Genomic DNA, 23,066 nt, shown 5'->3' on the forward strand with positions numbered 1-23,066 from the left:
TTTTCCTAGACTCATAAAACTTCAATTAATAACATCCCGACAAACAGTCAGCCCTCAGGTCTAAATGGGAGGAAACCACAGGTCAGCTGGGGGATATCGACTGGGAGGGAGCACTGATACACCCTAGAGAGGTAGCGATTAAGCTCCAACTAAGGCTGACCCAATTTAACGTTCTACACAGAGTATACTACGATAGAGCGCGTCTGCATGCTATGGGCAGGGCAGAAACACCCTGCTGCTTGTGATCCAAAACCGTCCAAGGCACCTATATACACACCATATCGAATGTCGGCAGATACAATGTTACTGTTCACTAATAGTGAAGGCTCCTAACAACATATTAGTATCGCAGATACCTATAGACCCTAAACATGTATTATTGGGCATCTCAACACGTATTGACCTTTGTAGATAGAAACTCCTTGTGAGTAACCTAGGATTAATAGTTGCAAAGAGGGATATTACTCAACACTGGGGCGCTGAGGGCTTGCCCATTCTGTCAGAATGGCGCACCAGTATGGATCTGTACATGGGGGACGAAAAAAACAACGTACACAGCCAGAGGATGGCCCTAAAAATTTACCAAAATATGGCAACCGTGGCTGAGATATTACAATTTAGAGATTGAGAGGCCTGTACTGGATACTATACAACACACCACTCAAGAGTAGTATGCAATAAATGGACTCTCCCACATGGTGGGGATATGTAGCTGGTGAGTGCCATGGCCAATCTAGGGAAAGGGAGGTGGGAGGTGTAATGGAGGACGGATCTCCCCGAATGTAATCTCTATATCCCTGAAAGTAACCATGGATTGTATCATTGTTGAATCCATTGTACATAATGCTCACCTACTGATATTTTGGCTGATGTTTAAAATAAAAAATATATATATTGTGCACATGTGCGGCTGGTATTTAGGATTCTTTTGGAGGCTACTTGCCCATGAAAGTTCGTAGTTGTGGGGAATAAAAGTCGAATTTGTTTGTTGAAAGTTGTGGAATGCTTATATTTGTAAAGTCGGGCCTTGAATTTACATTTTTGCCTTTGTTTTGTTTTCACAGCTTAGTGATTGCGATGGCATCCCTGAGGTGAGAGTGATAACCTGTTTAGTTTGGAAGGACAGGCCTTACAGGATACATCCACATGGACTTGTGGGTAAAGACTGCCATGACGGAATCTGTGAAATTACAATTAAACCAAAAACGAACAAAAAGCACAGGTGAGTGCTTCTTCGGAAATGTTTGAGTTCTTCAAAATACATCTAATGCAGACACTCATGTAATCCATGTTTATGTATCAGTAGAATTTATTTTTGAGGTTTTGTTACCCACCTTTACCAATCCTTTGCATTATTTGTCGATCTCCCAGTTAAGAAGTTGGGTAAATATGTCACATAGCAAAGGTATGTAAACAAAATTATGATCTCTTTAACTCTAAAACTTAAAGATAGACTTGGAGCAACATGCCTATCCTTTACTTCAGGAGAATGGTACACTAAAAACAAATATACATTGAGAGAGAGCGAACTGTGAGAAAGCAAGCTAAAGTTTACTGAGGGGGCTGGGAGTCTCCCTCCCATCCCCATCAGTAAACTTAAGCTTGCTCTTTGACAGAGAGTGAATGTTGTTCATGCTGACATTAAGTGATGTGGAAATACAAGAAGAGAAAATGTTGATATGTGCACTTTACGGGTTCATGATCTCCTTTTGCATGTACATTTTAGTTAGCTGTGCAGCTAAGGAGACATTTGTATGTATACTGGTGAAGTATTGTGCAAATGCAAGGTTGGAGACTCATGGTGATGTGTTCTTACCACTTTATGAAACATGAAAATAGCTGAAGCTGTAGATAGAGATTTAATCCAATAAAGTAAATGGAATTTACGCGGTTGTAAATGTCTGTTTACTATTGACAACTCCATGTACTGTCATTACAATACATTTCTGTAAACGCATCGCAGCAATTTTCCTTACCCGAAAAGCCTTCAACAGTGGGTTATAAGGCTAAATGAATGACCATAATTAGACTTTTGAGGCCAGACGTACGACCCTTTTTGGTGGCCGCAAATGGGAGATCCTCCCGTTGGCGGCGGCAATAAAGGGTAATAGCATGTACAAATGCTATTTTGCGAGTCACTGACTCGCAAAATAGCATTTGCGACTCTTGCAATTAGGAAGGGGCGTCCCTTCCTAATAGCTAGTCAACATGCTATGTACTAATGTTTTGCAGCTGCAAAACACTCGCAATTTACCACCTACTTCAAGTAGGTGGTAAACCACTCGCAAAGGGGAAGGGGGTCCCTAGGGGCCCCCTTCCCCTTTGTCAGTATGTGGGAAATATTTTTTTAGGAGCAGGCAGTGGTTCCAGAGACCACTGCCTGCCCTTAAAATTGAAACTGAAAATGTTCATTTTTCTTTCCTAAATGCATTCCGTTTTCCTCTAAGGAAAACGGACTGCAATTGAGAAAAAAAACTGCTTTATTAAAAAAGCAGTCACAGACATGGTCTGCTGACCCCAGCAGGCCACCATTCCTGTGAAGCTAGCCATTCCTAAAGGAGTCGCAAATTGCACCTGCCTCATTAATATTAATGAGGCATGCAATTTGCAACCCCATTAGAAATCGCAAACGGTGTCTGAGACTGCTGTGCATTCCAATTAGCGAGTCGCAAATTGCGAGCCGCAAATGCTACACAATTTGCGACTCGCTAATTGGTGGGTCGTACATCTGGTAGGCGCGGGCAGAGAGCTCCGGTCCGCCTGGGGAGTATGCGAAGATTTGCCTACTCCGCGTTCCGTGGAGATCGCGGAGTAGGCAACTCTCTGTACACTCTGTGGCGGAGCGGAGTAGGCAAATCGCTGTACACTCCGCGGGGGAGCATTGACCCACCGCCCGCCTCTACCCACCCTAGTAAGAATTTAATACAAGCATTGGCACAGCCAATAGGTCTCTCCTTTGGGACCTTATAAGAGATTAATAAGGCTATGTCCTTACCTGTATTTAAAGGTGCTGTTTAAGCTTTAATAATTTTAATTCAGCGTCCTTAATTTTAGCTTTTCACCTGACTAAATATTGAAGTGATACTATTATAGAATGTGCTGCATTATGCTGCAAAATTCCGAAGGCCTGTCCACACTTATTGGGTTATTGGAAGTATGTGGTTAAAATAACAATGTCCAGCTTACTGTTTAGGGCTTTATAGCAGATGATATGAGGCAAATGTTTGGTTAACATGAAACAACCCCGTATAAGGGAAGTGCCATTCATTGTGGCGTTCGAAACGAAAACAAGTTGGTGGGGGAATGGAACGGACATTCATTTGTTAGGAAATGACTCCCTCTTTTGGAAAACATTCACATAAATATTTTAATTAGTAAATAAGCCTATCTGTCTGGCTCTGGAGTGGCTGAAGGAAAACCAGATTATTGGGCTAAAAACATAAAATAAAGGAATGCTTTAATTAATTTGAACTACTGGTGATTTAGCTGGGCACATTTAATCCATCATGTCATAGCCTGTTCTTTCAATTACAGACAAGGGCCCATTCATTAATAATTTTTCATGAATGATTTTTGGTTATTGCTTGGGGTGTGTAGATTGGGACCGTAAATCGCAGCACAACCGCTGTTGCAGTGTGCGATCTTGCTGCAGTACACCTTGATCTAAGAACACAGAAAATAGTCTGCGGAACCACGTTTCAATCTGACCTCCGATTAGCCAACGCAACCTCCCTAATGCCACTAAAACTGCCCATTTGTCATATGTGTGTAATGTTTGGCTTAGTTGTGTAATCGCGTGCTAGTGTTGTCAAGTGGCTCATGTTAAGAGAGTGATACTCTGACACTCCTGTTTCTTAGCTGACAACTCTAGCATGCTGTATGGAACTTGAAAGTGTTACCTTTTCTGTTACAAACATTAGCCTGCAATCCCATCATGCTTAGTGCTGCTCGATGAAATACCTGGATGGATTAAAAGTTAATTTGTGACATGGGGCACCCTGCCAGTCCTCTGTTTATATTTCCCATGCCTGTCAATTTCAAATCCCAGAGGCCTGGCCATGGTTTCAGGCATGTGTAATCTATGGATCTCTGACGCAGATATCCTGAGAACATGCGAAACAGCCCAGACGTGTCTGTTGTCACTTCAAATGGACCGTCAGACTCAAGTTCCAGATTACAGCACACAAATCCCGGGACTGACTCATCAACGCCCCCTACACACACACTCCGTGACATGGACGCATCTAACAGCTTGAACTGCAAGCACGGTTGACTTTAGAGCTGCATTCCTATGAGCCACTAAACGTATGCAGACGATATAATTAACAAACCACTAAGTGCGCCTTTTCAAAATTCTCGCTATTAAACTGTTAATTTGAGTGTAGTGGCTACAAAGACTTGAGGATCCACTGAATGCTTCCAAGACAGGAAGTTTGGGCTCCCAAGTCCCTGGTCAGCCGCTGTTACATTGTGTTATTTTGGGGCACACAATACTTTTCCCTTCTCCTACTTGGCATCAGTCGCTCGGCTGTGAATAGGGAGCGCCTGAAAATGGTTAAATCAAGGCGTGTACAAGGTAACTACTTTTTCGCTCGCCCGCAGGCGCCGTGATCCCACTCACTGAAGACAATGCAACATTGAGATGGGGTGAGGGGGCCAGAAGTAGGCACACCGCGATGGGCCCGCTGGAGGAAGGGGGCCACACTTCAGCCAAGACTATTGATCGCATGTGACAAATCATTTATTGTTAGCGTTCCGGGAAGATGTGCCCGCTTCGTGGCCGTCCCTGATGTGGGTGAGGAGGGGGGAATGGAGCAGACAATGTGTCCGATAAAAAAAAAAAACAAGCACACGAGTGGTGCGCGCATGCGCCACAGCGAGACATCTGTTTTCTATTATCGCGCACACGTTTGGGCACAATAATTGAAAACAGATGTCGCTGGTGCGGGTAACTGCAAGCAATAGGCAGTGGGCGGAGCAAAGACGGGACATGCACCCGCCTTTGCCCAATTGCGTGCTGTCTGTCTTAGAAAAACGCACGCCAAGTCCAATAGACTGTGAGGAAAGTGAGGAAAACAAAACCACACGCAAGAGCGTGTGGTGAGCTTTCTGAAGCCCCTTACCAAAAAGTCTCGCAGAGCAGCGCATGCGCTGCTCTAGGCTCGACCTAAGCAAGGCATTAAATGGAAAATGATGAAGACTTACCTTGACTGTGGCGTCCCTGGGCAGTTGTCCTCCTCTTCCTCGCGTTTCACGGTGATCTGCGCATGTGCATTTCTTGCAAAGAATGCGCGGGCTTGCACGCATGCGCATATCACAATGAAACGTGAGGAAGAGGAGGACGGCAGCCCGGGGACACCATAGTCTAGGTAAGTCTTTGCTATTTTCCCTTTAATGTCTTTTTATTTAATTTCTTACTAGGGGGGTGGAGGCGGGTGGCGAGGTGGAGCAGGAGGGAATTGGGTCCCAACTCTGTGGACCTCCGCGTATCCCCGCACCGTCAGCTCCGCCCAAGGTTAACATCTGGCCCTACGTTCTTATTTTAGTGCCTTCAATTTCTCCCTTCTGGGTGCCGAAAGCCTTTTTGGATCTTTTTACATATAAACCAAGGCCACCACTTTATTTTTCATGGGATTTGGTAAACAATGAAGTCCCACAGAGGCTAGCTTTTGACTATAGTCTGCAAGACGTTTCTCTGTATGTTCAACAAAGCCTCTCAGTCAAAATAATGAAAAGGTCTGTTGAAAATCCCACCTTGTGTGGCATTATCCATCCTCTATTACCTTACGGAGCTCCTTCATCCTTTTCTGCCTGAGCCTTTGATCGCAGTTCAAGTTACCCTGGTCGTGATAGTCAAATTATTGACAAAGCAGCTGCCAGTTCAGGATCATTCACTAGTTCTAACTTCCATCCTACACTTAGTCAAATTTGATCTGAAGGTTTCTTTACAAATGCATGCTAATTTCGGTATTCCAGCAATACTTCCGTTCTTTTATTCACTCCATTACCTGTGTTTTTATTATTTCGTAATTATTTTATTTATGTTATGGATTGTGGTAAAGTTGCATGTTTATTTTTTATTTTTAATAAGACCAACACAAATTTGAAATCTGTGTGTCTTTAAAATATTAAACATTAACTGTCAGGTATAAACAATTCATGATCATTGTGAGGCTTCTCTTCATAAGAGTGTTATAGAAGACCTTGTACCATCTTGATAATCCATATATTTTTCAAGCCTGTGTCTGATTTATCATTGTGATTTTCAAAGGTTTGGCCTACTGAGCTGGAAGAAGCCTCAACAAGGCCTCATTAGTGATTTGTACTGTCTCCTTTTTTTGCTAGTTTAACAGGCACTACAGAAGGATTCTATGGTTATGTTATAGGTTTCTTGCATAGCGCTAATATCACTCCCATGAGAGTATCCCAGTGCTAAGCAACACATCATATTCCGCCAGAGATAGTGTCCTACCCAAACCTCTGCTTAACAAAGCCATGTCTTAAAACTTCTTTTTATAGTCTCGAATTTGTGGCAGGAGTGGATGGCCAGTGGACGTTTGTTCCATTGGCTTTCTCACTGTCTAAACGCTTTTAGCCCCTCAGATAAGTTTAAATTTGAGGATTTCATCATGGAGATGTTAATATTTATTCTGGCACTCTGGGATATTTGCCAGTGTGCGAGAGTCTGGAACACTTCTTATTAAGAGAAATGTTTAATGAGGCATGCTCTGTCATGTATTTTGTCTTCAAAAAATGTTTTTGTGCTTGTATTTTGACTTTACTTTCTGCTTTTTGTCATCTGTTTGGGGTGACCCTTTTTTAAAGACCTAGCATTAATCTTTTAACACAATTTTCCTTTGCTTTTCCTGTTTGCTACTGTCTCGTTCTCTGTCTCAACACTTATTGACAAATTGATATTCCTTCTGAATGATACACGATCTCTGCTTGTTTGTCTACGTAACACCCCTTGAATAAGTGTTTAGTTTGTCAATAATTTACATATAGGAAGATGGAGCAACATGGAGGGAAGCTGCAGATCTTCTTCACATCAGATTGGTTATCTTTGTGGGTCAGGGTGCTAATAGAACTAAGGGGCATTCTTGCTGGGGTCATTTTGGCACATCAAAGGGTCATCTCACAAAGTGCTGCAGTCACCACGGTCATTACCGGCCTACACCAACTGTCTGACTGGTGACATGCTCATCACTACAGCATAACAATCTTCTTTGACATGGATGGCTTTGACATTGGGACTGCAGTCAACAGTACAGCCTTAAGGTCAAAGACTACGCCACAAGTGACATTAAAGACCTTCATGCCAAAAACTCTAAACAATACACAAGAGACTCGCCAGACCAGGCTCAGGATGATCTGGAGTCCATTTCAGCTCTTCCCTTCAGGTTTGCTTATAAGAATGCTCAGACTGTCTCAATTGAATTTTAGAATCATCTTCCCAGTACAAACCTTTAGGAATGTTCTGTTATTAGAAGGAAGAGCAGACTGCATGAGTCTTGCTTCAGTAATACTAAGAGGCTCTTCTAGGGAATCCAGGCCCCAAGATATCTGCCTCATTCAAGAAAAGACCATACTACGATTTCAGCACTGTAGATGGTGTACATGTTCTTTCTTCTCCAGAATGATTCCATCAACGATTTGAACCTCAGCTGACTTTCATACCTTTTAAGAAGTCAGAATGCAGCGGTTCTCAGTCAGCATTTCGGAAATCTTTCCTCAAGAGTAGATGTTATTACATTTCTGAATCAGTTACACAGACATTTAAAGCATCTCTTTCACATAGAGCTAAGCATGTTTGAGGCACATGGACATACTTTAACACCGCTTTCAGTAGTAATATGCAAAGCCAGGAGAAAACTATTGTTAATCCTTTCTTTCTAAGAAGAAACCAGCCCCCACACTTGCTATCCAGTCTTGTATAAGAAGTACTCAATCATATTATTTTCTTTCGACCAGCACCTCTAACCCCTGAATAAACAAAGTAGAAGTACAAGCAAATAATGAGAGAACAGCAAATGTAGTAAACCTTTAAACACAAGGTACTGCCATTGCATCACCATGAGATAATTCTGGCTACGACTTTCAGAGCTCTGAAAATTGGATTCCGAGAGGGATGATTAAGCATTGCCCCTCCCAAACTTATTTCGGTACCATAAGAACAAGGTGCACTAGAAGGCAACTGAGTTCTACAGGTAGAAGAACAAATCGAAAGGCACTAAGAAAATAAATCTCCAGCTGCTAGAAACCCCCAAGAGCTTGAAGAGCAATTGTGCAGGCATTGTGACAAGAAGTGACGTTTGCCACTGCACTGCATGAGCCTCATACTACTGCAAACTCAGTAAAGTGCTAAGTACATATTTTTTAAACTTTGACTGTTGGAGTTAACAAGGCTGATGAATGAAAGTTTAGGTTCGAGGCATGTGTGCTGTAGGTACACATGCTTTGCATAATTCTGCCATCTAGTGTTGGGTCCGGATGTTTGCAAGTTGTTTTTCTTCGAAGAAGTCTTTCCCAGTCACGGGGTAAGGTGACTCCTACTTTCGGTGATATTGCACATGGGCATAAACCCCATTGTTAGATTGTTTTCTTTCCGCCATCAGGTTCGGAATGGATTGTGGCGCTACAGTTCAAAACCATCTTTCGGGTTCCCCTCGGAGCGCAATCCACTGCACCCTCAACGGTATTGTTATTGTTCATGCTTTCACTATTCTCCATATCGTATCGATCGGGAAACTCTTCCTCTTCGGTCAAAGACATCATAGATGGCCTTCGGGCCTTGCCGCGTTGATTGGCTTCTACTCCATTCTGTACTAGCCAGCCTTCTGCCGATGGAATGGAGTCTGTTTCAATTTTGTCCTTGGTGCCACTCCAAGGACCCTTGCACCGACCTGCATAAAGTCTGCAACTTGTGCCTTTCACCGGAGCACAGAGAAGAACATTGTGAAGCTTGTTGATTGTTCCGATCGAAAAAGACTCTGCAGGATCATCAGGCTCGATAAAGAGACATGCAGCGACTAAACATACAACATACTCTGGATATCTTTCGAGACAAATCCAAACACAGAGGTTGAAGCATCGGCAGTGGAAGAGGAGGATGCCTTCTCTATCCCGGAATCAGATTCAGAGTAAGAAATTCTGCTGGAGTCCGAAGACGTTCCACCAGGGCAGGATACTGTGAGTACTAAAGACCCTTTACCCACCAAACTCTCTTCGACCAAACAAAAGGCTTCAGGACCCCCTCTGCCTTCGGGCCATGGTCAGCACTGAGACGATGTTTATAATGCCCCGCCCTCGGAACATCGAGATAGGACATCCAGCTCAGGACCCCGTAGAGAAAAGCCCTCTTCAGAACTGAAACCTTTTGCTCCAAAAGACAAACCCGGTACAGCAACAAAACCTTCAGCGCCAACATTGAAAGATGTCCTTCCAAAGCATCCAGAACCGATCCTAGAGCTTATGAAGGAAAAGCTAGAACCTAAGCAGATGACAATTCACATCAACTCAGATACTAGACATATTTAGTCTAAAACACCTTCCAAAAGGAAAGTTAGGTCAGAGGACACTAGCTATAAAATTCTTCTCACGAAGAAGGACATGGCTACAAGCTCTATTTACCATAATCCTCAATCCCCTCCACCATCTTCACCTCTACCATTGCCAGGCTCAGATCCTTTACACATAACGCCTCAGGGGTCTCCACATACACAACATGGTATAGTGGATGGTAATGACAATGACAATAGTCATTAACCAACAGCAGCCCTTGACCTCCTGGTAGGTCGCTCACCCTCCCGCCGCAGCTCCTGTGCCGGTTCTGCCGCCTTGCCGCTCCTTAAGACGGCCTGCGTCTTCTGTGCCCGTGACAGACTGAAGACCCGCTGTCTTTCAGGAGACTACTCAAGACCTGGCTTTTCGACCACTAGCTGCTGCGACCCCCTTCCCCAGCGCCTTGAGACCCTGGCGGGTATGTAGTGCGCTCTATAAATTCACTGATTGATTGATTGATCCGTGGGAAGACTATTATATTGATCCACCCGTGGATAATGATCTGGATTTATATCCTGCGAAGCCATCAACTCCAGATGATAATGTAGCTTACCAAGAGCTAATTTCAAGAGCAGCAGCTTACCATGGGGTTACATTATACAAAGAGCTTTAGAAGAAGACTTTTTATTTGAGACGCTAGGTTCTACACATAGGACAAGTCAGAGTCTACTCATGTTAAAAGGCATGATGAGGCATGCCGATGAAATCTTTAAGGACCCTATTCGTGCCCGCATATTGATACCTAGCATTGACAAAAAATATAAACCTCCATCATCAAATCCCATTTCTATGAAAGGACAGTTGCCTTTAGACTCACTAGTAGTCTCTAATACTCGTAAGTGAGCAAATTCACAAACGTCTGCATATGCACCTCCCCCAGACAAAGAGTTTACATTTATTGATGCAGCTAGTAAAAGAGTAGTTGCTCAAGCAGCTAACTACTGGCATATTGCCAACACGCAGGGCCTACTAGCCAGGTATGCTAGAGCACACTAGGACGAAATAGAAGACGAAATTCAACACCTCCCAGAGGAGCATAAGAATAAAGCACATGAATTAGTACAAGAAGGTAAACACCCTATCCAATTCCTCCATTAGATGTGCGTTAGATGCTGCTGACACAGTAGCAAGGGCAATTAACACCATCATTCTCCTACGATGACATGCATGGCTTAGAATTTCATGTTTTAAACCCAAAGTCTATTTTGAATACCCCTTTCAACAAACAACACCTTTTTGGGCCTCAAGAAGATGAGACCCTAGAAAAAGTGAATGAAGACACAGACTTGGTGAAGTTCATGGGAGCGCTTCAGTTCCCATCAAACAGAGCCTCTTTTCGCCACTTATTATATAGAGAAGGGTCAAAATATACATCTTCAGAACCTAATGCTTCCTCCTACAAATGAAACACACAACCCTCTCCCTCTAGAGGTTTCAATAGAGGAGGATACAGAGGGAACAATTTCAAAGGTAGGGGTAAAAGCATGCCAGCGCGTAACTCCCCTTCCCCCAATAAACAGCGACATACCTACATTTCCCCCGATCATTTAATACCTGTTGGGGCAAGACTACCAATTTTGCCCCATTTGGCAATCAATAACATCAGACAAATGGGTGTTGGACATTATCTGACATGGTTATTGCCTGGAGCTTATCAGCAATCCTCCCAATATTCCACCATGTGCTCATAAACTCTTGTCAGAGCACCTACCGCTCCTCAAAAACAAGCTCTTATAACAAAAGGAGCCATAGAACCAGTTCCATTACATTACCAAGGTTCAGGGATTTACTCTCTGTACTTTCTTTAATCCCAAAAAATGACAGCTCCTTAAGACCAATTTTGGATCTAAGAATGTTAAACCTCTACATACTGTCAGAACATTTCCATATGGTTACTTTTCAACAAGTGCTTCCACTTCTATAGCAAGATAATTTTATGTCACACTAGACTTAAAGGACGCATATTTGTGATAGCAGGAAAACACTATCAGTTCAAAGTAACTACTGCTCCCAGAGTATTCACAAAATGTCTAGCAGTAGTGGCATCCCATCTCAGAAGACAACAGATTCATGTCTTCCCATACCTAGACGATTGGCTAGTCCAAGCTGGTACAGACCAAAAAGTGTTTGCAACACACTCAGACCCCATTAGACCTACTTCACCAATTGGGGTTTATGGTCAATACGCAAAAATCTCATCTTCAACCTTCTCAAATACAGTCCTATCTGGGAGTGACTCTAAACAGTCACACAGCTCTACTCTCTCCCAATGCAGCCATAATTTGAAATATTCAAACTCTGTTATAACAGTTTCAGACCAACCAATACTTACAAGTCGGAACTTTCATGCAGCTGCTATGACTGATAGTATCATGCTTTGCAATAGTGTCTCATGCAAGATTATACATGCGTCCAGTAAAGAATGCTTAGCACGTCAGTGGAATCAGTCATTGGGTCATTTAACAGATCTAGTGTTGGTAGACAGCCACACCTATCACTCTCTACAGTGGTAGAACACACAAAACGTATCAAAAGGGCGGCCCTTCATCAACCCTGTTCCACAGATCGTGCTAACAGCAGATTCATCTCTCACAGGTCAGGGCGGCCATCAATAGAACTTGACAATTCAGGGTCTAGGGGACAACAAGTACAAAAGTCTCCACATCAACCATCTAGATCTTCTAGCTGTGGATCTAGCACTGAAAGCCTTTCAGTCTCACGTCATAGGGAAAGTTGTCTCAGTCCGCACAGACAATATGACAGCTATGCACTCTGTACAAAAACAGAGGGGGACACACTCTGCAACTATCATGCCTCTCTAAGACCATTTGGCGTTGGGCAATCCATTACAGAATACATCTTCTGGCAGAGCACCTCCCAGGAGTGAACAATCAAATTGCTGACCTCCTCAGCAGGATACGGCAACAAATACACGAGTGGGAACTTCATCCCCAGGTTCTCCTTCCATACTTTCAACATTGGGGATTCCCACCAATAGATCTGTTTGCCACAGCTGACAACTCAAAATGCCCAAACTTTGCCTCCAGGTTCCAACACTCTCTATCCAAAGGCAATGTCCTATGGATGAATTGGTCAGGTATATTTGCCTATGTTTTTCCGCCTCTCCCTCTCCCTCCGTTTCTGGTTCGGAAGCTCAGGCAAACATCGCTCACACTGATTTTAGTGGCTCCTACTGTTGTATGGTTGGTAGGATCATTGTTGACATTGCTTAGTTAGCATGAGCTTCGCTGCAATGAGGCTGCTTTTGGGCATGTTACTACACACCTTTATTTTGTAAAACTGTGTTTGTGCATTTCACATGAGAACTGTCTGCTTTTCGCGTTCTCTGCTGTTCTCTGGGGTTTAGTCGGCACACGATGTACAACGTCAATAAACAATGCTCCTTGTTATTCTGTTCTGGTCAGTCCCTCGCACCTAGACCTAACTCGATACACAGCTGCACTACTGAAAGTCGAGTGCTTTTAATATTGCAGGCATGCATGTTATCCACACACTTGGAGGGACACCTTTCCAGAGAGAAGAGCTGTACTGGTCCTGAGATGTAAATCTTTCTCCTAGGCCTTTAGGTATGGGGTCTGCTGACAAAGCCCAGAGGTCTTCTTTTTTATAATAAACTATATCTTATCACGGGGAGGGTGGTTGGGTACTATAGCCCTTTCTACGGTCTTTTTAAAATGACATCCTCTTTTGGATTCTATGGAATTTTAACAAAGCTGACGGTATTGTGTTTATGCATTTTGCTGCTAGTGGTGGCATGTGTACTGCACCATAGAGCACGCTAGTTAAAATAAACATTTTAAACTATACAGTGACTCTTACTACTCTGTAGGACAAGTATGAGTGAGTGAGTGAAAGAGTTGTCTTGCTACTGCGATTCCGGAGAGAGTCAGGAGTGTTGTGTTCTGGGTTGTCTAATCATTGGTAGCGTCTCTATTGGTCGGAGAACGAATGAGACACTATAGCTAGTCGGTTTTTGGGATTCTGGCCACTAAGGTGATAGGTTGGTACACCACTATACAATGAGGTCCTAGCTTCCTGCACATAGTTCTGTATATGTGCAGCATCCCTGCAACATGGAGCCACCAACTTTTGGCCTGGTTCTTATCTGCGAGACGCTTGAGTAGTGCTTGTGCTTGTCCACAATCCTGTCGCTTTTGTTTCCAGAGACATTCTTGACGGTGTATCCTCCTATATTAACTGCTTTCATAGGTTTTTCAAGCTTTAATTTTAAAAGGTCTTTTCATATACTTGTTATACTCACTATCTTGCTGCCAGGCATAGGTTGTCTTTCTCTATTTTTTGGGCATGGCGGCTGTTAATATTCTGATGCAAATTAGGGCTGCGGGCAAAGCCGTTTTGGCTCAACATGGAGTCCCTGATGATGGTGTCGCGCTCATTTTTGTAGTTGAGGCGAATGCAGCTCATCCTTTCGAGGTTTATTTATTCTTGGGTCACATTACTGGCAGTTGAGGGAATGCATAATCTGTTTCACGAATATACTGCCACGGCCCTTCCTTTTTGGCTATCGCCCTAACATGTCTCTTGAACTTCCGCTCACAGTTGGCAACACCAAATTTGGTTTAATGACACTCACCCCATAACGCTGGCCTGTTTGGGCCCCTTATCGATTGATGGAGCTACGTGGCCCGTTTGGAGGGCTATACTCCATGCCCGCATTATGCCATTACTGCTACACTTGTGGAGCTTCGCATGTTGCATACCTCATTGATATGCGTACATAGGGCTGTTGTTCACTTTGTTTCACACAATTTCCAAGCAGGTCCGCCTGGAGCTGCTGTGCAGCAGGCGGGGCCTGGGGTGGTGAGCACATCAGTCCTGTTATGATAAATTCAGTAATGGGCAAGCGTCCCCAAAATAAGGACGAGTTTCCTTATTGGCTTGCTGAGAAATGTGGGCAACTCGAGGCAGTCTATCCCACACCACGCCTGTAGAAAAACACAGGATTTTGACAGTAAGCGTACCAAATGATCTGGTTCCTGTTTTAGCTGACTGCAATACTTGGGGTAAAGTGTTTGCAGCAGTATATTCACACTTATGATTTGCGCGACTGCGCAAAACTTAAGTCACCTGAGAGATTTCAAGTCCCTGAACAACGCTATCCTCGTTCTTTACCAGACACATTGGGCTCACAACTCGGTGCTGGGGACTGACAAGGTCATGGCAAAGGAACATTGATGCAACAGGGAAGGTATAAGCCTCGGCAGTTTGACGTTAAAACCAAATCGGAGGAGCTGCCTCGATTTCGTTCACCATTTCAAAAGAAAAAAGTTGCTGCTTTGACAGCGAGATATGCCTCAGATGGTGAGAACCCGACTGCTGGATTGGACTTGGGCGGTGACTCAGCTCGACAGCGCTGCGGAAGCTACCATAGTGCGGGAGGCACTGCGTCCTTATCTGGAGGCGACAGCAACTGACACTTTCATTTCTGTAGTGGCAGCATTCACCTGAGTTGCCCCCCCCCCGATAGACTGTATAACATAATTTTTCAAATTGAAGGTGACATAGAGTGTGTGATCACAGGGATTTTTGGGAAAATCTGACCTCTTCTTACGACATTTTGTTGGCAGAAGCAGATTGGCCCCACCTTTTGTTCTGGCCGCATCAAGAGGGGAGGTCGTGATACTTCAGAGTTTTTCACGTTACGTCCCGGAGGAGCATGCAAAGGCTTTTTTTGCATCTGAGTGGGCTTTGGCCCTTGCACCGGTGGTGTACTGTAACCAAGTGGCCTGGGATAAAGATTCTCCGGCACATGAGATTCCATTGCAGTCTTTGCCACAGCCTAAACCCCAATATCCCATCCAGCGGGAAGCTAAAGGTCCTGTTTCTAATGTTTTAACTGGGTTGGAGTATCAAGGTGTGATTGAGATTTGTGTGTCACCAAAAAATAATCATCTTTTTACTGTGTCCAAACCTGATGGGTCTTATCTCATAGTGTTAGATTACCGGCATTTGAACTCTCATTGTCGTACATTTGCAGTACAGAATACCCATAACTGTGCACTTGTAGACAGTCTTGTTCGTAAGAATTATAAAACAACACTCAACATTTCCAATGGCTTCTATAGTCATAACCTGACTCCTGAATGCAGTCAATGGACAGCATTTATGGCCGGTGGAAAGCAGAAACATTTTGGCGTTTACCTATGGGGTATAAGAATAGCCCTGGTTGTGTCTTTGTTGGACAGCATTGACCCAGATGCATACTCATACGTTGACGATATTTATCTGATGCTGCAATGAGTAAGAAAAACCCTGTCGCAAATCCAATTGACATGAAGAGAAAAATTAAGATGAGTACCAACCAGATGTAAGTCCTTGGAGGGACTAAGTAAGTCTGTTTGAACCATGAGACAAAAATACTTAACTTGGTAGGGCCAATTGATGAGGTGGAGGACGAATTATAAGAAAAGCTGGCATGGTGTAAAGGACTGTTAGGCAATTCATGCAAAGACTCTCTTTTGGGATACGCATATTTAACCTCCTTGTTACAGGAGGAAGCAGGTGGGCCTGGCAAATGGTCGACAATAGGATACATCTCGATGACAGTGTTGTGTGGAGCATTGAAAGTTGCGCCAACCCCAGGATTCCTAGAAATTGCGGGACACGAAACAGCAGGCGTCACACTATTCAGAATCGGCCAGACGTTGTAGCTCAACATTGTCGATTGAGATGTATCTGTTGTCTTTGCGACCAGGAAGTGGAAGCCAAGCACTCAAATTCTTTTTTTGTTCTCCAACTTCTCTCGGACCAGATCACCAACTTTCGGAAGCCAGCTGGCCACCGGAATCAGCAGTGCAGAATCAGTGCCAGAGGGCAAATGTTTAGTTGCAAGACTGTCACTGGTCTCTTGTAGGTCCTGTAACATAGTAAAATGATTATCTACGTCAAAGAATGCCAAGCGAATTTAGAAAAGTTCCTTGCTGTTGTTGACAATAGTAGCAACACGCTGTCTTCCTGCGTTTACATATTAGATAATATAGTTTCTTCTGTTATTGATGTTGTACAAGAGGATGTGTCTTTGTTATACCCTGATCAAAATCAATTGCATTCAGTAATGCAATTCGCATGGACTTTACAGACTCTAAAAATAGGAAAAGTACCATGAGTTTATTTAAATGCATCGTCTTTATTTTTGCCTTTCAGTCTGACTGACAAACAGCAGTTTATGTCCATGAAATATGCAACATTCACTCTTCTTCACATTGAGAAATTAGACCCTATGCGATTCTCTATGACGGAAACAGACTCTGCGGTTTGGTCAATACATGGGGTTATATCTTTACCTTTCTCATTGTTTCAGTTCAGCTCTTGTATGAAACATTACCCGCTAGGCCGCTTTGAACCCCTAGGTAGCGCTTTCCCGCATGAGTTGTGGTCTTTGCCCTTCACCTACAGATGTTTACGGGAGGGGAAGGAAGTATATCTGACGGGGAGGACTGTGATTCTACAGTAGGTCATTTCCTCATTTGTAAAACATTAAGTTGCACAGGGCTTGCAATGTGTCGGCTCCAAACCTTGCTTGTGTTTTAAAAGGTAATCCAGTTCCCGCAATAACTCCCACCTGCTTACTAACAGTAGTTATTTGATTTTAAATAACCAAGACTGCTGTGGTTTGCTAGCTGGAATACCATACATTGTAACAGTATCACAACGCGGACTAGCTGTAAAAATGTGCTGTTTGAGGCATATGAGCTGCAGATCTCACACTTAGCATTAGATTGCCATCTGGTGTTGGGCTTGGGTGCTTGCAGGTTGTTGTTGTCTTGGAAGAAGTCTTTGTAGTCACGAGATAGGTGACTCCTCCCTTGGAGGACAGTGCGCATTGGCATCGACTCCAACCTTAGATTGTTTTTTTCCGCCATTGGGTTCGGATTTAATTTTTCCGCTCCGTTTCGAAATCTACTCTCCAAAGTATTTTGATGCGAAAAAACATCCGTAACTCTTCGGATTAACTTCCAAACATCTCAACCTTCGACACTACTTCATGGGACTGCTTTATAGTCCCCACAAACACGGGGCTCCTTTCTTCGCTCCTTCTACAGAGGAGCCTCCAAACAGATGGGAGCAGACAACTCATCTCCCTTAAAAACCACTACACAAACATCCCACAATAGAGGATATTTTAGAGGTGGATACAGAGGAAATAGCAATAAAGGAAGAGGTTGAGGTAATGACCACAATCGGACCTCTCCCACCACAAAACAGTGACTTCCTTCCGCTCCCCCACAACATCCCACTCCGGTCGGGGGTAGATTAACACAGTTCCTACCTGTCTGGAAGTCCATCACAACAGACAGGTGGGTGAGACAAATTATCCAGTATGGTTACTGCCTAGAACTTACAGCTACCGACCCCCCCCCACATATACCACCCAGGCAGCATCTCATGTCCACACAACTTCTTACGCTACTAAAACAAGAGGTTCTCTCATTGCTTCAGAAGAAGTCAATAGAGATTGTTCCCTTACAACATCAAGAAACAAGGGTTTACTCGCTGTACTTCCTAATACCCAAAAAAGACGGTACTCTAAGACCAATACTCTATCTCAGGCCCCTCAACCTATACATATACTCAGATCATTTTCACATGATCACTCTACAAGTGCTACCGCTGCTACAACAAGGCGACTTCCTTGCCATATTAGATCTCAAGGACGCCTACTTCCACATTCCCATACATCTTTCTCACAGAAGGTATCTAAGGTTTGTAGTGGATGGACAACACTATCAATTCAAAGTCCTTCCATTCGGAGTCACAACTGCACCCAGAGTGTTCACAAAGTGCCCTGCAGTAGTAGCAGCACTTCTCAGACGACAACAAATCCATGTCGTCCCTTATCTAGATGACTGACTAATAAAAGCCAAGTCATTCAATCTTTGTGTTCAACACACTCATCAAACCATTCAGACATTACACAACTTGGGGATCACAATCAACTACACCAGGTCGCATCTCCAGCCCTCTCATATACACCAATATCTGGGGCCCACAATAAACACCTCTACAGTTCTAGCATATCCCACTCCAGCCAGGATAGTGAGCATACAAGCTTTAGTCACAAAATTTCAAGACCAACACTCCCAGCCAGAGTGTTCATGCAACTCATAAGCATGATGGCATCTTGCATTTTTATTGTACCATATACAAGACTTCAAATGCGTCCACTATAGGAATGTGTAGCATAACAGTGGAATCAGGCTCAAGGACAACTTACAGATCTGGTGTTGGTGGACAGCCTCACACATCGCTCTCTGCAGTGGTGGACCACCCAAAAATTGTCCAAAGGGCGGCCTTTCCTCTAACCTGTTCCACAGATAGTACTTACAACAGACGCATCACTCACAGGATGGGGAGTTTATCTCTTCGGACATACAGCTCAGGGCAGATGGACCACTCAACAAAAAGTGCTCCACATCAATCACCTAGAGCTACTAGCAATATTCCTAGCACTAGAATCTTTCCAAGTACATGTGCAGAACAAAGCTGTCTCGATCCGGACGGACAACATGACAGCCATGTACTATATACAAAAACAAGGAGGCACACATTCTCTGCAACTGTCCCAACTTACACAGAACATTTGGAGATGGGCCATCCCACAAAAATATATCTACTGGCCGAACACCTTCCAGGAGTTCACAATCCGATTGCAGATCTGTTAAGTCGACAGACACAACAGATTCACGAATGGGAACTAAATCCACAAGTTCTTCTACCATTTTTCCACAAGTGGGACTAACAGACATCGATCTGTTAGCCACACACGACAACGCAAAAAGCCCAACCTTCGCCGCCAGGTTTCCACACCCGTTGTCCAAGGGCAATGCGATATGGATGAACTGGTCAGGCAGATTTGCATACGCTTTTCCGCCACTCCTACTAATTCTACTAGTGGTATGCAAGCTCCAACAACAGTCTCTCATTCTAATTCTAGTAGCTCCTACATTGGCACGGCACCCGTGGTTCACAATGCTGCTAGGACTCTCACTAGCTCCGCAACAAAAACTGTGCCTATCTCCATCCCTGCTAAAGCAAAACCATGGAGAGATCAGACATCCAGATCCAAGTCAGCTGAATCTGGCAATGTGGCTCTTGAAGTCTTAGAGTTTTAGAGTTTGGTTATCTTAACCTTCCACCAGACTGTATGAACATCATTAAAGAAGCCCAACGACCTACTGCTAGAGCTTGCTATGCTGCAAAATGGAAAAGATTGCCATTTACTGCGCCAATTATCATATTAATCCACTGGATGCTTCCATCCAGAATATCATTTGCTATCTACTGCATTTACAAAGATGTAATCTAGCATATTCATTGATACGTTTACTTCTAGCAGCACTCGCTGCTTACTTACAAAACAGACAACACTTCTCACTATTTAGAGTTACTGCAATTAAAGCCTTTATGGAAGGACTAAAAAGAATCCTTCCTCCTAGGTTACCACCCTCTCCAGTGTGGAACCTAAATATTGTTCTTACCAGGCTTACAGGACCCCCATTTGAATCTTTACACAAATGCGAACTACAGTTCCTCACATGGAAAACAGATTTCCTAATTGCCATTACCTCTCTTAAAAGAGTATGTGAAATTCAAGCTTTCACTATACAGGAACCATTCTTACAGTTACATCAGAACAAAGTGGTCTTCAGAACAAACCCTAAATTCCTTCCTAAAGTCATCACTCCATTTCTTCTTAATCAATCAGGGGAGTTGCCAGTGTTTTTTTCAAAACCCAGACTCTGCAGCAGAAAGAGCTCTACACACCCTAGAAGTTAAAAGAGCCCTTCTTTATTACATTTACAGAACCAAATCCTTTCGCAAAACAAAACAATTGCTTTGTAGCTTTCTCCCCATTGCATAAAGGAAATCCCATCTCTAAAGCTGGGATTGCAAGGTGGATCGTTATATGTATTCAAATATGCTACCAAAAAGCAAAGCGCACAATAATAATTCCTGCTAGAGCGCACTCCACGGGTAAACTAGGAGCCTCTATGTCTTTCTTAGGGAACATTCCCTTAGAAGACATCTGTCGAGCAGCAACATGGTCTACAACACACACCTTCACTAAACACTATTGTGTTGAAGTACAAGCCAAGCAGCAAGATGCTGTAAGCCAAGCTGTTCTCAAAACTCTTTCAAACCACTGCAGCCGATACAGGTGACCACCGCTAGGGGAGATACTGATGTATAGTCTATGCTAAGTGTGAGATCTGCAGCTCCTATGCCTCAAACGGAAAATGCTGCTTACCAGTATGCATCTGTTCTTGGCATGTAGAGCTGCAGATTCTCACACACCCAGGCTGCTCCTCTTGTAGTACTGCACAGACCGGGCTGGCTGAAGTTGCTCTGTAACCATATGCATGGATGCTTCGGTACATTTCCACTAGCAACACTCAGAGTGATTTATGGGTTGTCCTTCCGCTTTGCCTACTTCACTTGCGTGCAACCAGTTTTCGCTTGTTTACGATGTCCGTTTACATGGGCGTTGGATATATGCCTCTCCAATATGTCATGATCAGACTCTGATTTCGACCAGTTGATGGGTCCTTTGATGGCCCATGAGCAAGACTGTCCTGGCCCATATGGCGCGTGCTAGTGCACTTGGAGTCTTGGCTCAATGGGATATCTGTGAAGCTGCACAGAATTTCCTGCTTCAAAGTTACATCGAATATCATGCAAGTTATCCGGCAATGCTCATGGAGGCGCCCGATTGTGAGGACCACGCTTGTTCATTCAGCTTGCTGAATTGGATGGCATCCCTTTTTTCTACTAATGAAAATGATGTCCTTTTTTTGGAAGGTGTTGCATTCTTTTGCTCATACACTCTAATGGATTGACTCCGCGAATGCACCAACGGCATCTCTGAGGTTCTTATGCTTCAAAAGTATTTTTTCCCAAATGGTTTTTTCATTATTTTTTTACTTCTCAAATGAAAGCGCTTTTGATCTCCGCTCGCTTTTTAGAACTCTTTTTTAGTCCTTTGTCTATACACTATGGACTTACCAGGGAAAGGGTGTTGTATGGTTGGTAGGTTCATTGTCGACATTTCTAAGTTAGCATGAGCTTGCTGCCATGAGGCTGATTTTGGGCACGTTACTACATGCCTTTATTTTGTACAACTGTGTTTGTGCCTTTCACATGAGAACTGTCTGCTTTTCGCGTTCTCTGCTGTTCTCTGGGGTTTAGTCTGCATACGATGTACAAGGTAGATAAACAATGACCCTTGTTATTCTGTTCTGGTCAGTCCCTCGTATCTAGACCTAACATGACACACCGCTGCACTACTGAAAGTAAAGTTCTTTTAATATTGCAGGCATGCATGTTATTCACACACTTGGAGAGACACCTTTCCAGAGAGAAGAGCTGTGCTGGTCTTGAGATGTAAACCTTTCATCTAGGCCGTGAGGTATGGGGTCTGCTGACAAAGCCCAGAGGTCTTCTTTTTTATAGTAAACTATATCTTATCATGGGGAGTGTGGTTAGGTACTATAGCCCTTCTCCACGGTCTTTATAAAATGACATCCCCTTTTGTATTCTATAGAATTGTAACAATGCTGACGGTATTGTGTTTATGCATTTTGCTGCTAGTAATGGCACGTGTACTGCACCATAGAGCACGCTAGTTAAAATAAACATTTTAAACTATACATTGACTCTGATTACTCTTATTGTGGACAAGTATGTGCGAAAGAGTTGTCTTGCTACCGCGATTCCTGAGATGGTCGGGAGTGTTGTGTTCTGAGTTGTCTAATTGGTAGCTTCGCTATTGGTCGGAGAACGAATAAGACAGTATAGCTAGTTGTTTTTTGGAATTTTGGTCTCTAAGGTGATAGGTTGGTACACCACTATACACCGAGGGCCTGGTTTCCTGTGCATAGTTCTGTGTATGTGCAGAATCCCTGCAACACTACATGGGCCCGTCAACCTTAGTTCACCACACTCTTGGAACTATCAGTGGTTCCACATCAAAAGCTGCATCTCAATTCCAACCTTCTCGCTCAGAACCAAGGGGAAATTAGACTCCCAAACTCCAAGGAGCTCAATCTAGCGGTTTCGCTCCTGAAGTCATAGAGTTTGTATTCTTAAATTTGCCACCAGATTGTATGACTATTCTTAAAGAAGAATGTATTTCAAGGGGGCAGGGGTGAAGAGGGTGAAGGCCTTTACCTACCTGGGGGTCCTGTTTGATGACAGATGTTCCTGGGCTCCCCAGCGCTTAGCAAAAAAGAATGCTTTAGGTAGATCTACATCAGCCCTATTAAGTTTCGCACAACGGCCATGTGAGGCCATGTGAGGCCATGTGAGGGGATTCTTTCCATCTATAAGGCGAAATGCCTGGCAATAGCATTATATGGTGCTGCAATTTGGGGGTATAAGCAAGGTGAGGAGGTGTAGACGATTGAAAATAAATTTTTTCGCTCCCTCTTGTCTATCCCCCAATCTACCCCAACATTTGCTGTTCA

At 43.6% G+C, this 23,066-nt stretch overlaps 1 protein-coding gene across 6 annotated transcripts in view; it reads left to right on the forward strand.

Moving 5' to 3' along the window:
* Positions 1 to 23,066, forward strand: part of RELB (RELB proto-oncogene, NF-kB subunit) — an 851,517-nt gene that overhangs the window by 320,069 nt on the left and 508,382 nt on the right. For all 6 annotated transcript variants that reach the window (XM_086938449.1, XM_086938452.1, XM_086938450.1 and 3 more), the window contains one exon: positions 1,065 to 1,222. In XM_086938449.1, coding sequence (XP_086794575.1) covers positions 1,065 to 1,222 — 158 coding nt within the window. The remainder of the gene's footprint in view (positions 1 to 1,064; positions 1,223 to 23,066) is intronic.

Source organism: Lissotriton vulgaris, chromosome 9 (assembly GCF_964263255.1).
Source record: "Lissotriton vulgaris chromosome 9, aLisVul1.2, whole genome shotgun sequence".
NCBI lineage: Eukaryota > Metazoa > Chordata > Amphibia > Caudata > Salamandridae > Lissotriton > Lissotriton vulgaris.